General features: G+C 40.4%; 1 protein-coding gene across 2 annotated transcripts in view; it reads left to right on the top strand.

Moving 5' to 3' along the window:
* The first annotated feature begins 7147 nt into the window (after nucleotides 1-7147).
* The window catches only part of LOC115511520 (protocadherin-9), a 926897-nt gene continuing 921599 nt past the window's right edge, over nucleotides 7148-12445 (top strand). For both annotated transcript variants that reach the window (XM_030311898.2, XM_030311895.2), the window contains exons 1-2: nucleotides 7148-7704; nucleotides 8917-12087. In XM_030311898.2, the coding sequence (XP_030167758.1) occupies nucleotides 9052-12087 (3036 nt within the window). In that variant the 5' untranslated portion in view covers nucleotides 7148-7704; nucleotides 8917-9051. The remainder of the gene's footprint in view (nucleotides 7705-8916; nucleotides 12088-12445) is intronic.

Here is a 12445-nt window from a genome sequence, read left to right as displayed (position 1 = left end):
AACCGAACTGCGCCACCCAGGCGCCCCTAAAGGCTACTATAAAGTGTAGCTCTGACATAGTGGCAGGGATATGATTGGATACTGACAATAAACTGGAGCCAGGTAATTCACTACCATAGGGGTTCCTCATCTCTGGTTTCTTTCCATGCATCATCTCTTCTGCTCTCTCTCAAACTTCCTTTGGTTTTCCTGGCCTATGTAATGAAAAACGGATTCTAATTACTCCTGAGTACATAGTTCAGAGTAATTATATCTTTGGTATATCTTCGTAACAGACCTAGGTTCTTTAGTGTGGGGTTTTGCTGGTCAATCTTGAATTAATATCTTCCTAAATGTAATCAAGTGTTGGACAGAGTGGGATGGATCCATCAACTTCTGGCAGATGGGAGGGAGTCCCACCATGTGAAAATGGATGTTTTGCTGCCCTGTGGATGGAACATGGAGAAACAACATTTCCAAAACAGGAAGTCGTGGTGAGCTGTGGAGATGTCCCACACAAGGGTGTCCACACAAGTATTTTATCATCTCAAATAATAATAAAGACAAAAAAAAACACTGGAGAAAGGATTATACCTATCTCCAGTATAGGTATAATCCTTTCTCCAGAAAGGTAGAATCCTTTCCTCCAGATGTTTTTTTGTCTTTATTATTATTTTTTTCCTGTGTGTCAGGATACTTTTTAAAATTCCTCTTAGGTCTTTGCTACTTAAGGTGTGGTCCACACCTACATCAGGATCCCCTGGGAACTTGGTAGAAATGTACAACTTCAGCTCCCACTACGAAACTAATGTATCAGAACCTGCATTTTAATTTAACAAGATATATGGAGAGTTAGTATTCATATTAAGGTTTGAGAAACACAGAATCAGGTTAATTCTTATTTAAATCACAAATTTAATTTTACTATAATAACCTTAAAATAATAAACTCAGTAGACCTTCTGGACTAATATGAAGATTAAAAACAACTAGATTGCTGGCATATTTATGAATATTATCAAAAACTTGCTACTGAGCATTTAAACTATTAAGAATAATGTCACAAGCAAAATTTTTTAAATCTAAAATATGAAGAAGAGATATTGTCATGGGTATTAGCAAAGTAGAAAGGACTCACAGGCTAGTATGCTCACTGTAAAAAAAATAGTAAGAGGCCTCAGCTGAATTATGTTTGAGACATTTGAATATTTCTATGTTGAGCATATAGGAGGTTTTTAAAAGTAGAGTAGGTTTTTTTTTTATACAGTGTGAGTTTTAAATAGATTTTTGAATGAACTCATGAATAGATTAATGACACTAAATTTGTCCCATAGGAGTTTAATAATTTCATGTAATCCTCACTTTATACTCTTAATTGCGATATTTACATGAAGTGTCACTTGGTCATTAGGATCTTATCTGTTGCAATATACCAAAAAGTCAGCCTAATTCCATGGTGAGAGACAAGTATTACTGAAAAATAATCCCATTACGCTCCATTATAGCTGTTAAAGACACGTCTGTTGGTATAGTTGTTATTCCCAGAAATTAACAAATAAATTTGCAATTAGGTCATAGATACACTGATGTTGCTCTCAAACATGGTGCTATTTACTCTCCAAAATCAATACATTGCATGAATATTTTTGTGACATAAATATTTATGATCTTTTTGAAATTATTGTAAGAGGCATTTACTGCTTTTTCTTATATTTTACAAGTGATATTTTTCCCAGGAAAATTTTCATACTTAGGCTTTCTTATAAGCTCCATGTAATGTGTCTCGTAACATACTATTTTTAAAAATAAATCACTTATGTGTCCTGGTTTGCTTTAAAGCAGATCAACCCCATTCTATAAAGTCAAGAAGTTTCTTTGATGCTCTTTTAATCCTTTCTGAAAATTCACCAATCTTATAGCTGGAGCACAGTAAATTCATAGGCATAGGATTGAAAAGATGATGTGCATTTTAGAACCTTTTAAGGAGTGTATTAGTATACACTGCAGAATCAGTTTGTCATTTAAGAAAAAATTAAAGAATTGTATGTATACACACAACTTTTGTCAGCAGAGTGGTATTGACTTAAGTCCCAGTCAAAGCATACCAGTATCTTTTAAAGGCTGAGCAATCCTTATATCCATCACTTGGGTCTTATCAGTGATATGGAGTTAAGCCAGAGCTACAGGAGTCAATGGAATATGCATCGTCTCCCTGACTCATCCTAATTGAATTAGAGGGGACTGTGGGTTGAATTTGGTTCCTGAGAGGAGATTATAAGAGAAAAATGAGGCTTATCCATCCTGCCCTATATTAAGTCTATTTATGTGCACATTATTGTAACAAATTGGGCTCCTAGAAGAATATCAATGTGAGTTTTGTCTTAAAACACCACACACACACACACACACACACCACACCACAGGAAAGATTTATAGCAGGAAGTTGTGTGTGTGTTGGGGGCGGGGAGGATATATGAATGAGTTACCAGAATGTGTTTCAAGTAACATGAAGTTTTGTTTTCAACAACATACTCGTATTGATAAAGTACTGAAAAAATAAAAAACTTGTTCTATATTTTAACTTGAGAAAGTTCTAATATCTAAGAAAATCATTTTCCCAATTATCCTGTGGGCAAATACTGTTGTGTTTGAACCAGGTTTTTGTCTCGAACATTTTCCTATCTCTATATTTCAGTGTAAAATACAGGTGCTTTCCAAACGTGCAATGCTATTTTTGCAATCTTTGGACATTTATATAAATATGAATTGTGAATACATCATACCTGATATTCTAATCTAACAGTTTTTGCCCATAAAACTGGAAAATAGAAATATACACAGGAAATAAAGTTTGTATGTTATACTGTACTTGAAATTCCATGACTTAAAGTGATCAAATAAAAAAACATGTATTCTCTTTACTAGCTTAAAACCACTTTTCATGTTTTCCTGAGTGATTACCTGAGCCCCACCTATGAGAGGGGAAAGGCTTTGTTATGAAAGCTATGTCTTGATATGACCTTACGTACTAAAAAACCAATAACGAAACTTGAAAAATTCAATATTTTTCTTTAATAGTAGTCATGATAACATAGAGGCACTGGAAAATGTCAGTTAATATTGTAATAACTGTTAGAGCTACAAACCTGACATCTATAATCGTTGTCAGTCATAAAAATATAGCAAATTGGGATAAATTTAGTTCAGTCATTCAAACAGAATGAAGCTTCTTGTCACCTGCTTTCCTTTGTGATTTGATTACCTTGAACTAGGTTTTCGTTAAAGAAAAAAAAAGTATTCAAAGAAAAAGCTAATAGTGAAGCAAAAGAATTATTCAAGAAGCTTACTACACTTAACCAGTTTGCACAGGCTTAAAAGGTGTTAATTTTCTTTTTGTGGTGTTAGAATTCTGCATTGTCATTTTCTAAACAGTGATAATACAAATAACCCTTAGTATTCTTCACACAATTCTCCCCCAGAAGTAGGGTACAATAGTCTAGCATCTTTTGTGAAATGGGGACAATAATACCTGCTGTGAGGTAAGAGCCCCTGTGATTGATTGATTAATGTGTGTCAGACACAATAAGACATCTAGATTAAAGGAACTTTAGAAATATAGGGCATGGAAATATTTTTTAATTTTTAACTTTGATTGCAATATAGAACTAGTATATTAGAGTCGAAAATTTTACTTCTGAAATCCTTGAGTTCATTTGATCATTCCAAGTACCACAGTCTGTTTCTTGTATAAATTGTTTCTTAAAGAAGCCTTTACAATTGATATGAAATGTAATTTTAAAATGCTGAGTGATAACTAGAAAATCAGATGAAAATCCAATTAAACTTCATAATTTAAGTTATTAAGTGCCATTACATGGAAACTATTGTTTAATATATATAAACAGAGCAACATTAAAATTTCAGAATATAATAATTTCAACCTGACATCTGTTTCAACATAAGTCTGTAATAGCATTTTAGTTTTCAGTTAGCTGGCTGAAGGTGACTTAGCTTTGTAAGTGTCCCATGACTTACATAATGCAGAGAGAACACTAAGGCAATTTTAATATAGCCCAGATGACATAACTCCTAAAGTACTAATCAGGTACAACACAGGTGAGAATATCGTGATTCCCGGCTCTACAACACATGCACTAACAAAGATGAATAATGGTTAAAAGAGATCTAATTGGAAGTCTAGAATACATCTGGAAGATCTGTATTGGAAGTCATAATTGGAAATCTAAATATTTTATTCAATTCACTAAGGAAAAACAATTAAAATGCAGTAAAAAAAAAACCCACAATAGATTCCCCTACGATACTATTTCCCAAGTTCATAATTCTGTTGACACAACTTTCAGAAAGTAGAGGTGAATTGTGAGCAGCTCTCATTATGCACATGTTTTACATAGTGTTTTGGTCAGAAGCCTCAAGTTATTTTTTCCCAGGAATATTCATGAGATCTCTAACCGTAGTTCTCATTCTATAGTTTATAAGTTGGAATATAATAGGGTACAATAAGCTTCAAACTGTTCTGGCTTTAAGAGCTTAAAACTGGTATGGTTAAAGAATCTCAGTGATTTAGATATGCTAAATAAACACAAAATAGAATGCACTGAAGTCAGCTCTATTTCTGTGTTCAATTTCCTTTGCAAAGAATCTAAATTGTATTTCTTTTTGGGGGCTTTGACCTGTGGTTTCCATTAATTGAAGTCTCATGGTTGTAAATTAATCATGTGATAATTTTTTTTCTCTTCCTAACCTTCATCTGTGTTCTAAGATTTCGTCTATTGAGTATAAGATAATAATGGGTTCTGACTACAAGTCAAGCTATTCTTTAGCAAACAGAAACAATTACGCTTGGTAATAAGGTTAAATAATTATTGCTAAGCTATGTGTTGCGATTACAACAGAACTTTGAAATGACTACAGTATGATTAGAAATAAGAAGGTGAGATAGCACGATGCTTATGAATGAACTGGAAAGTGCCTGTGCTGCTGTGTTTATTGTAAATGTATCAGGATGATGGTTCATTTATTTTAAACTAGTTCAGAGCATAAAATAGGTGACAGTTGGAACAATGCACTAGCTTTAACTGTAGATTTTGTGAATGGCAAAATAATCATCAGTAGTAAAATAAAAGAATTCCTGTAATTCACATTGTATCAGGTAATTTTTTTTTGACTTTTGTATACTTAAGCAGACCTTTTCATTCCGCATATTCTAATCCTACAAAATACTATTGTAAGAGTCATTAGGCTATTTAAAAACAATATCCACCTATTGCTTGCAAGAAACTGTTTTTCTATTTTATGTATAAGGGATCAATGTATTTTACAGTGGGCTTTTAGGTACTGCACTTTTATTGTGAATATTCGCCAGAGGAAAAGTTTGAATAAAAAGGAGCTTATATTTTCACAGATGAGGGGAAATTGTAATGCCAAATGAGTTGGTTAAATAATGGAATTATTTATACAATATCTAAGATTGGTAGGCTTAATGATTTCCTTTTTTACTTTTAAATATCTAAAAAGAAGTTGTTCTTATTGGAAAAAAACAACAACAACCAAAACATTGTACTGAAACAAAAGGAACATGCCATCATAGTGCTTAACTGTAGAGTCTTTAGTGCTTCTACAGCCCAGTACAGAATGAGGAACACGGAGGTTTAAGACAAATACTCTTTATCCTCTAAGTTAGAACAAGTTATTCAATCACTCATTAAGACTTTCTCAGACAACTTTTACAGGTCATTCAAAACATTTTTTGTGTGTGGTTGTTCCAAGTGAACTGTTATTAATGCCCTCAAACTTAGGTATCTGGCGTTGTGGGTAGAGTCCCTTACAGAAATCTTCGTGGTTTGCTAATTTTAAAAGATCAATCGAAAACAGTGCTTCGGGGGCTAATATTTAGGAATAAGGCTGATCCTTTTCGGAGTCATTCCGTTTAGCTCTTGTATGAAAAGGAGGAAACCCGTGAGGATTTGGTACAGACTGGAGTAAGAAATGCACAGGGAGAGACAAGTACTACATGTAAAGTTGCAATCAGAAGTGCAAAAGGAAAGGAAATGCTCTACAGCTTGGGGAACAGCTGGACGGGACTCCTTCCAGCCTCTCACAAGCAAAGTTTGCAGTTAGGTGAGCTGGATGCAGGTTTTGCCTGCAGCCGCGCGACCTGACGAGCTCGGGTTCCTAGGTTTTCTGGACACCGCGGGAGTCGAAGTGCAAGGACAGCTAAGATAGGTCGCCGTGGCCCACGCTGTTCTCCGAGACGAGACTTGCACCGCACGCCAGACAGGCCTGGGGCTGATCAAGGCGTCCCAGAAGCTGCCACTTTCCCTTTCCCCAGGCATCTTCCATCACCCTGCTTCTAGAAAGTGCGCAAATTAATTTTCTTTCCGGTCCTGGTTGAGATTCAAATATCCTGTCCCGACCTTTCGCTATCCGCCCTCTCTGCCCTTCTTGCCAGTGTTCCTGCCAGCAAAAGCCTCTAGTTGCAGCACAGGGCATGTTGTCTTTTCACGGCTCTCCGGAGATCCGTTGGCCCGTGCTTCCTCCTGAGGGGTGACAGCGCATATCGTGTCTCATACCCTGGTTTGACTATTCCCTCCCTTCGCATTCTGGCCCCTCCATTTAGTAAAGACAAGTACGAAATGTGCTCTCGGAGATGAGCCGTCTCTGCACCCCCCCCCCCCCACCATCCGCCCATCGCGGTGCGGGAGGCTCCCCGGATCCTTGCCTGCACTGCCCGCCTGCCTCCCGCGCCGCCCCGGCTCGTCCCACCACCGGTGCTCCGCGGTTCTCTGCCCCTCGCCGCACAGAGCAAACCAAAGGGCGGCTCACGCTGCGAGAGCTGCCTCCGCGCCGGCCTGGGGAGCAGCTGCACTTCCCTCCGGGCCGAACCCTGCGGGCATGCTCATGTGCGCCTCCTGGAGCCCGGCTCTCCCGGGGCCAGGATCAGTTCTCCGGGTTTTCGCGGCTGCCGAGGGGGCGCTGAGGAGGGGAGGCTGGGAGACAGTCAGCGCCTTGTTCCTCGCCCCCTCCCTCGTGCCTGGCTGCAGCCGCCCGCACCGCAAGATGCGGGCCAATCAGGGGCCGGAGGCGGGGCTCTGGCAGTCACGCCCTCCCTCTGGGCTTATTGAGAGTTATATCAAGAAATTCAGTTCAGAGAGGAGAGAGGAGAGGGAGAAGGAGAGAGGGGCAGAGGAGAAGGGAAGAGGGAGAGCATGCAAGACAGGAAGGAGCGCCTTAGAGTCTCTGAAGCCCGAAAGAGATAACCGATTAGGAATTTTTTCGGGCAACTGTCATCCCGGAGAGCAGCCAGAGAATCACCATCACCCCAACTCTGACGTTTCCTACCAGAAGTTAGACTTAAGCAGTATTGACATCGGAGGGAAATGGTATGCCTGATGCTGTGGAAAATACCCCTGAGCTGAAGAAGTGCAACTGGATGTTGTGTGTGTGTTAAATACCAGAAGAGCCCAGACCCCGTGGTAATAGAGACGAAAATGTGAAGAGAATGACTAACGACAAATCTGTGAATTTGTTCTCTGGAGTTGCTAATTTGCCAGCCCGAAGCAACACAATTCACAAGGAGGAAACGTTTTGCTGCTTCTGATTTCTCCCCAAACTGGTGCTACCAGATGCATGGCTTTCTATGTGTTGGAACAAATCATTCCTAACTGCAGCATACCGGGAAAGGGGAAAGGTTGAGGCAACTAACGTAAGTGTAAAGTTTCGCATGCACAATTGTAAATTCTGTGTTTAGATATGTCCTCAGTGTGGACGAGGGATGTTTGTAATTGGGTAGACGGTTGGGGCAGAGCTCACCTACTAGGCTGTATCTGCATCCCTACCTGCATCACTCTGCTGGAACTAATCGCGGGCATCAGCTACCGTACAGCCTAATGCAGATAAGATTAGAGCCTGGGAACTGACCAGTTCTACTCAAGTAGGTAGGTGGCTGCCTGGAGCCTTGCACCCATTTAAATTGCAGTTAGGGGAGCATCTAAACAGAAGCCTTTTTACCTGCGTTACTGGGTTGCAGTATTTATGTGTGGCAGATGTTACTCATATTATAACCAGGGATCAGGGTTAAGAAACTGCATTTTTTCCTCTTTTATGTTCAGTAGAAAATATTGTGCTGTTACATGGAAATGTTAGCTGCGTTTTACTTCCATCTCCACACTCTCTTCCACATCTAGGATGAGGAATCTTGTATTATACATTTTTAAAAGTTTTAGTGTGTTTCTTAATCCAAATGGGGATAATTTGGCAATATGGAGAAATGAGAGCAAGGTCTGGGTAGGAAATTTGAAGTGTTGGTATCGTGCTTTTAAGCAATGAGGCTATGTAGTGGCCGGTGACTATTGCTTCTGATGCTGCAGCAGCATGTCCGGGTGCTTGTTTCCCAGTAAGATTGTGTTAGAAGGCAGTTGAGGAACTGGGAGGAAAGAAGAGACAGTCTTTTTAGAGGAAAGAGGTGACTCAGTGTAGCAGAGAAGAAAACATCACATTTGACATGTGACAAAGCAATTAGCAGGAACCATAGCTAAATACTTGGTGTTTTTCACTTGCACCTAAAAAAACTAAGGGAGGTGGGTTAGAAGCCAGGAGGCGGGTAAGACAGGGGGAGGGGAAGAGGAGAACAAGAATGCATGTTTTGAATTAAACAGTGTCCTGAAAAACAGTGTGGGTGAATTCAGGTAAAAATAGCAGCTGTCCTTAATTCAAAAGTAGATTAATTTCATTTTCTCCTGGCAAATGCAACAAGCAGTGGATATTTAGTGTTTTCATCCACAGAGTTAACTTGCAAACAGTGGCAGAGCAAACTGCCATGTTTACTAATGTGCAGTGGAAAATGTGTTGTGATATTTCATGACTGTGTGTTTTTGTTTACTGAAGAATAATATTGTCTATACGATTGTGTTGACAGTGGCTGTCTCCAAATAAGCGATGAGATGTAATGCATCCTCCAGTCCATGCACGCTTCCTCTTGCAATTCGTGCATCATCCCTCAGTGGAAACCTTTAAACCCTAAAATCCAGGAAAAGAAAATAAATACATTATCATGGACCTGAGGGATTTTTACCTGTTGGCTGCTCTGATTGCCTGTTTAAGGCTGGATTCTGCAATAGCTCAAGAACTTATTTACACTATTAGAGAGGAATTGCCTGAAAATGTGCCCATAGGAAACATACCAAAGGATCTGAACATTTCTCACATCAATGCTGCCACAGGGACCAGTGCCAGCCTTGTCTACAGACTGGTTTCTAAAGCTGGGGATGCCCCTTTGGTGAAAGTATCCAGTAGCACTGGGGAAATTTTCACAACCTCCAATAGAATAGACAGAGAAAAACTCTGTGCTGGAGCCTCTTATGCTGAGGAGAATGAGTGTTTCTTTGAACTTGAGGTAGTGATCCTCCCCAATGATTTTTTCAGGCTGATCAAAATAAAAATAATTGTCAAGGATACCAATGATAATGCCCCCATGTTTCCATCCCCTGTCATCAATATTTCCATTCCAGAAAACACTTTGATCAACAGCCGCTTTCCAATTCCATCAGCAACAGATCCTGACACAGGCTTCAATGGTGTACAGCATTATGAATTGTTAAATGGGCAGAGTGTTTTTGGACTGGATATCGTGGAAACTCCGGAGGGAGAGAAGTGGCCGCAATTGATTGTTCAGCAAAACTTGGACAGAGAACAGAAAGATACCTATGTGATGAAAATCAAAGTAGAGGATGGAGGCACTCCACAGAAATCCAGCACGGCCATACTGCAGGTCACAGTAAGTGATGTAAATGACAACAGGCCAGTGTTTAAAGAGGGTCAAGTGGAGGTGCATATTCCAGAGAATGCTCCTGTGGGCACCTCTGTAATTCAGCTCCATGCCACTGATGCAGATATAGGCAGTAATGCTGAAATCCGGTACATTTTTGGTGCCCAGGTCGCCCCTGCAACCAAAAGGCTCTTTGCTTTAAATAATACTACTGGGCTGATTACAGTTCAGAGGTCCCTAGATCGAGAGGAGACAGCCATTCACAAAGTGACAGTGCTGGCTAGTGATGGCAGCTCCACTCCTGCTCGAGCAACGGTTACCATCAATGTCACTGATGTAAATGATAACCCTCCTAACATAGACCTCAGGTACATTATAAGTCCCATCAATGGCACAGTGTATTTATCTGAGAAAGATCCTGTCAATACAAAGATTGCCCTAATTACAGTTTCAGATAAGGACACAGATGTGAATGGCAAAGTGATCTGTTTTATTGAAAGAGAGGTCCCATTTCATTTGAAGGCAGTATACGATAACCAATATTTGTTAGAGACCTCCTCTTTGTTGGACTATGAGGGCACCAAAGAATTCAGCTTTAAAATTGTTGCCTCTGATTCTGGGAAACCCAGTTTAAATCAGACTGCCCTGGTAAGGGTTAAGCTTGAGGACGAAAATGACAACCCACCAATTTTCAACCAGCCTGTAATTGAGCTGTCAGTTTCTGAAAACAACCGACGTGGGTTATACTTAACAACTATTAGTGCCACAGATGAAGACAGTGGGAAAAATGCGGACATTGTTTATCAGCTTGGACCGAATGCCTCCTTCTTTGATTTGGACCGAAAGACAGGAGTTTTGACAGCCTCCAGAGTCTTTGACAGAGAAGAACAGGAGCGGTTCATTTTTACAGTAACTGCCAGGGACAATGGAACCCCTCCCCTCCAAAGCCAAGCGGCCGTGATAGTTACTGTTCTGGATGAGAATGACAATAGCCCCAAGTTTACTCATAATCATTTTCAATTTTTTGTGTCTGAGAATCTGCCAAAGTATAGTACTGTGGGGGTAATCACAGTGACAGATGCAGATGCTGGAGAGAATAAAGCTGTGACTCTCTCCATTCTAAATGACAATGATAATTTTGTGCTGGATCCCTATTCTGGAGTCATAAAGTCAAATGTCTCATTTGATAGAGAGCAGCAGAGTTCCTACACTTTTGATGTCAAAGCCACTGATGGAGGACAACCACCTCGTTCCTCCACCGCAAAAGTAACTATCAATGTCATGGATGTCAATGACAATAGCCCAGTTGTCATTTCTCCACCTTCCAACACTTCTTTTAAGTTGGTACCCCTCTCAGCCATTCCTGGCTCTGTGGTAGCAGAAGTTTTTGCAGTGGATATCGACACTGGGATGAACGCCGAACTGAAGTATACAATTGTGAGTGGGAACAACAAAGGCTTGTTTCGGATCGATCCAGTAACAGGTAACATCACTCTGGAAGAGAAGCCAGCACCTACTGATGTGGGCTTGCACCGTTTGGTGGTCAATATAAGTGACCTGGGATACCCTAAGTCTTTGCACACACTCGTGCTTGTTTTTCTTTACGTTAATGACACCGCTGGGAATGCCTCCTATATCTATGACTTGATTCGCAGGACTATGGAGACCCCACTGGATAGGAACATAGGGGACAGTAGCCAACCCTATCAAAATGAGGACTATCTCACCATCATGATTGCCATCGTCGCAGGGGCCATGGTGGTCATAGTGGTGATCTTCGTCACCGTCCTGGTGCGATGTCGCCATGCATCGAGGTTCAAAGCAGCTCAGAGGAGCAAGCAAGGTGCTGAGTGGATGTCCCCAAACCAGGAGAACAAACAAAACAAGAAAAAGAAAAGGAAGAAAAGAAAGTCTCCCAAGAGCTCTCTTTTGAACTTTGTTACAATTGAAGAGTCCAAACCTGACGATGCAGTTCACGAACCTATCAATGGGACAATAAGCCTGCCCGCTGAGCTGGAGGAGCAAAGTATAGGAAGATTTGACTGGGGCCCAGCCCCTCCAACAACCTTCAAGCCTAACAGCCCTGACCTGGCCAAGCACTACAAATCTGCTTCTCCACAGCCTGCTTTTCATCTTAAACCAGACACTCCGGTTTCCGTGAAAAAGCATCATGTGATTCAGGAACTCCCTTTGGACAACACCTTTGTCGGGGGTTGTGACACCCTCTCCAAACGCTCTTCCACTAGTTCAGATCACTTCAGTGCCTCAGAGTGCAGTTCCCAAGGAGGCTTCAAGACAAAGGGCCCCTTACACACCAGACAGGTAAACGAGCACTTTTACTGGTCTATAAGTACTGCATACAAGTGCCCAGTCAACCAGTATTAACGTGCCAGTGTGTCTCTTGTTTTGGTCTAACTTTAGCTTAGTTATAAAGAGGGAAAAAAAAAACTTGACCCCTTTTTTTATTCCTCTGGGGCTCAGTCAAGAATTTTTAGAACAGCTTTGAAATTTCTGAGTTCTGAGAATTATTTAACTTCACAGTTTCCTTCAAATGACAAAAGATGAAAAGAGGAAATAATTCCAAAATGTCCCAAGATAATGTTTGCTGAAGAAGAAAACCTGTCCTGTTATGCCAAATTCTGCTCCTGGGGTTTCCAAATTGACTGCTTCAAGATTTTCA

The sequence above is a fragment of the Lynx canadensis genome, chromosome A1, assembly GCF_007474595.2.
Source record: "Lynx canadensis isolate LIC74 chromosome A1, mLynCan4.pri.v2, whole genome shotgun sequence".
Lineage (NCBI taxonomy): Eukaryota > Metazoa > Chordata > Mammalia > Carnivora > Felidae > Lynx > Lynx canadensis.
Note: the sequence above shows the minus strand (reverse complement) of the source record. Positions and strands in the feature narration are given on the sequence as shown.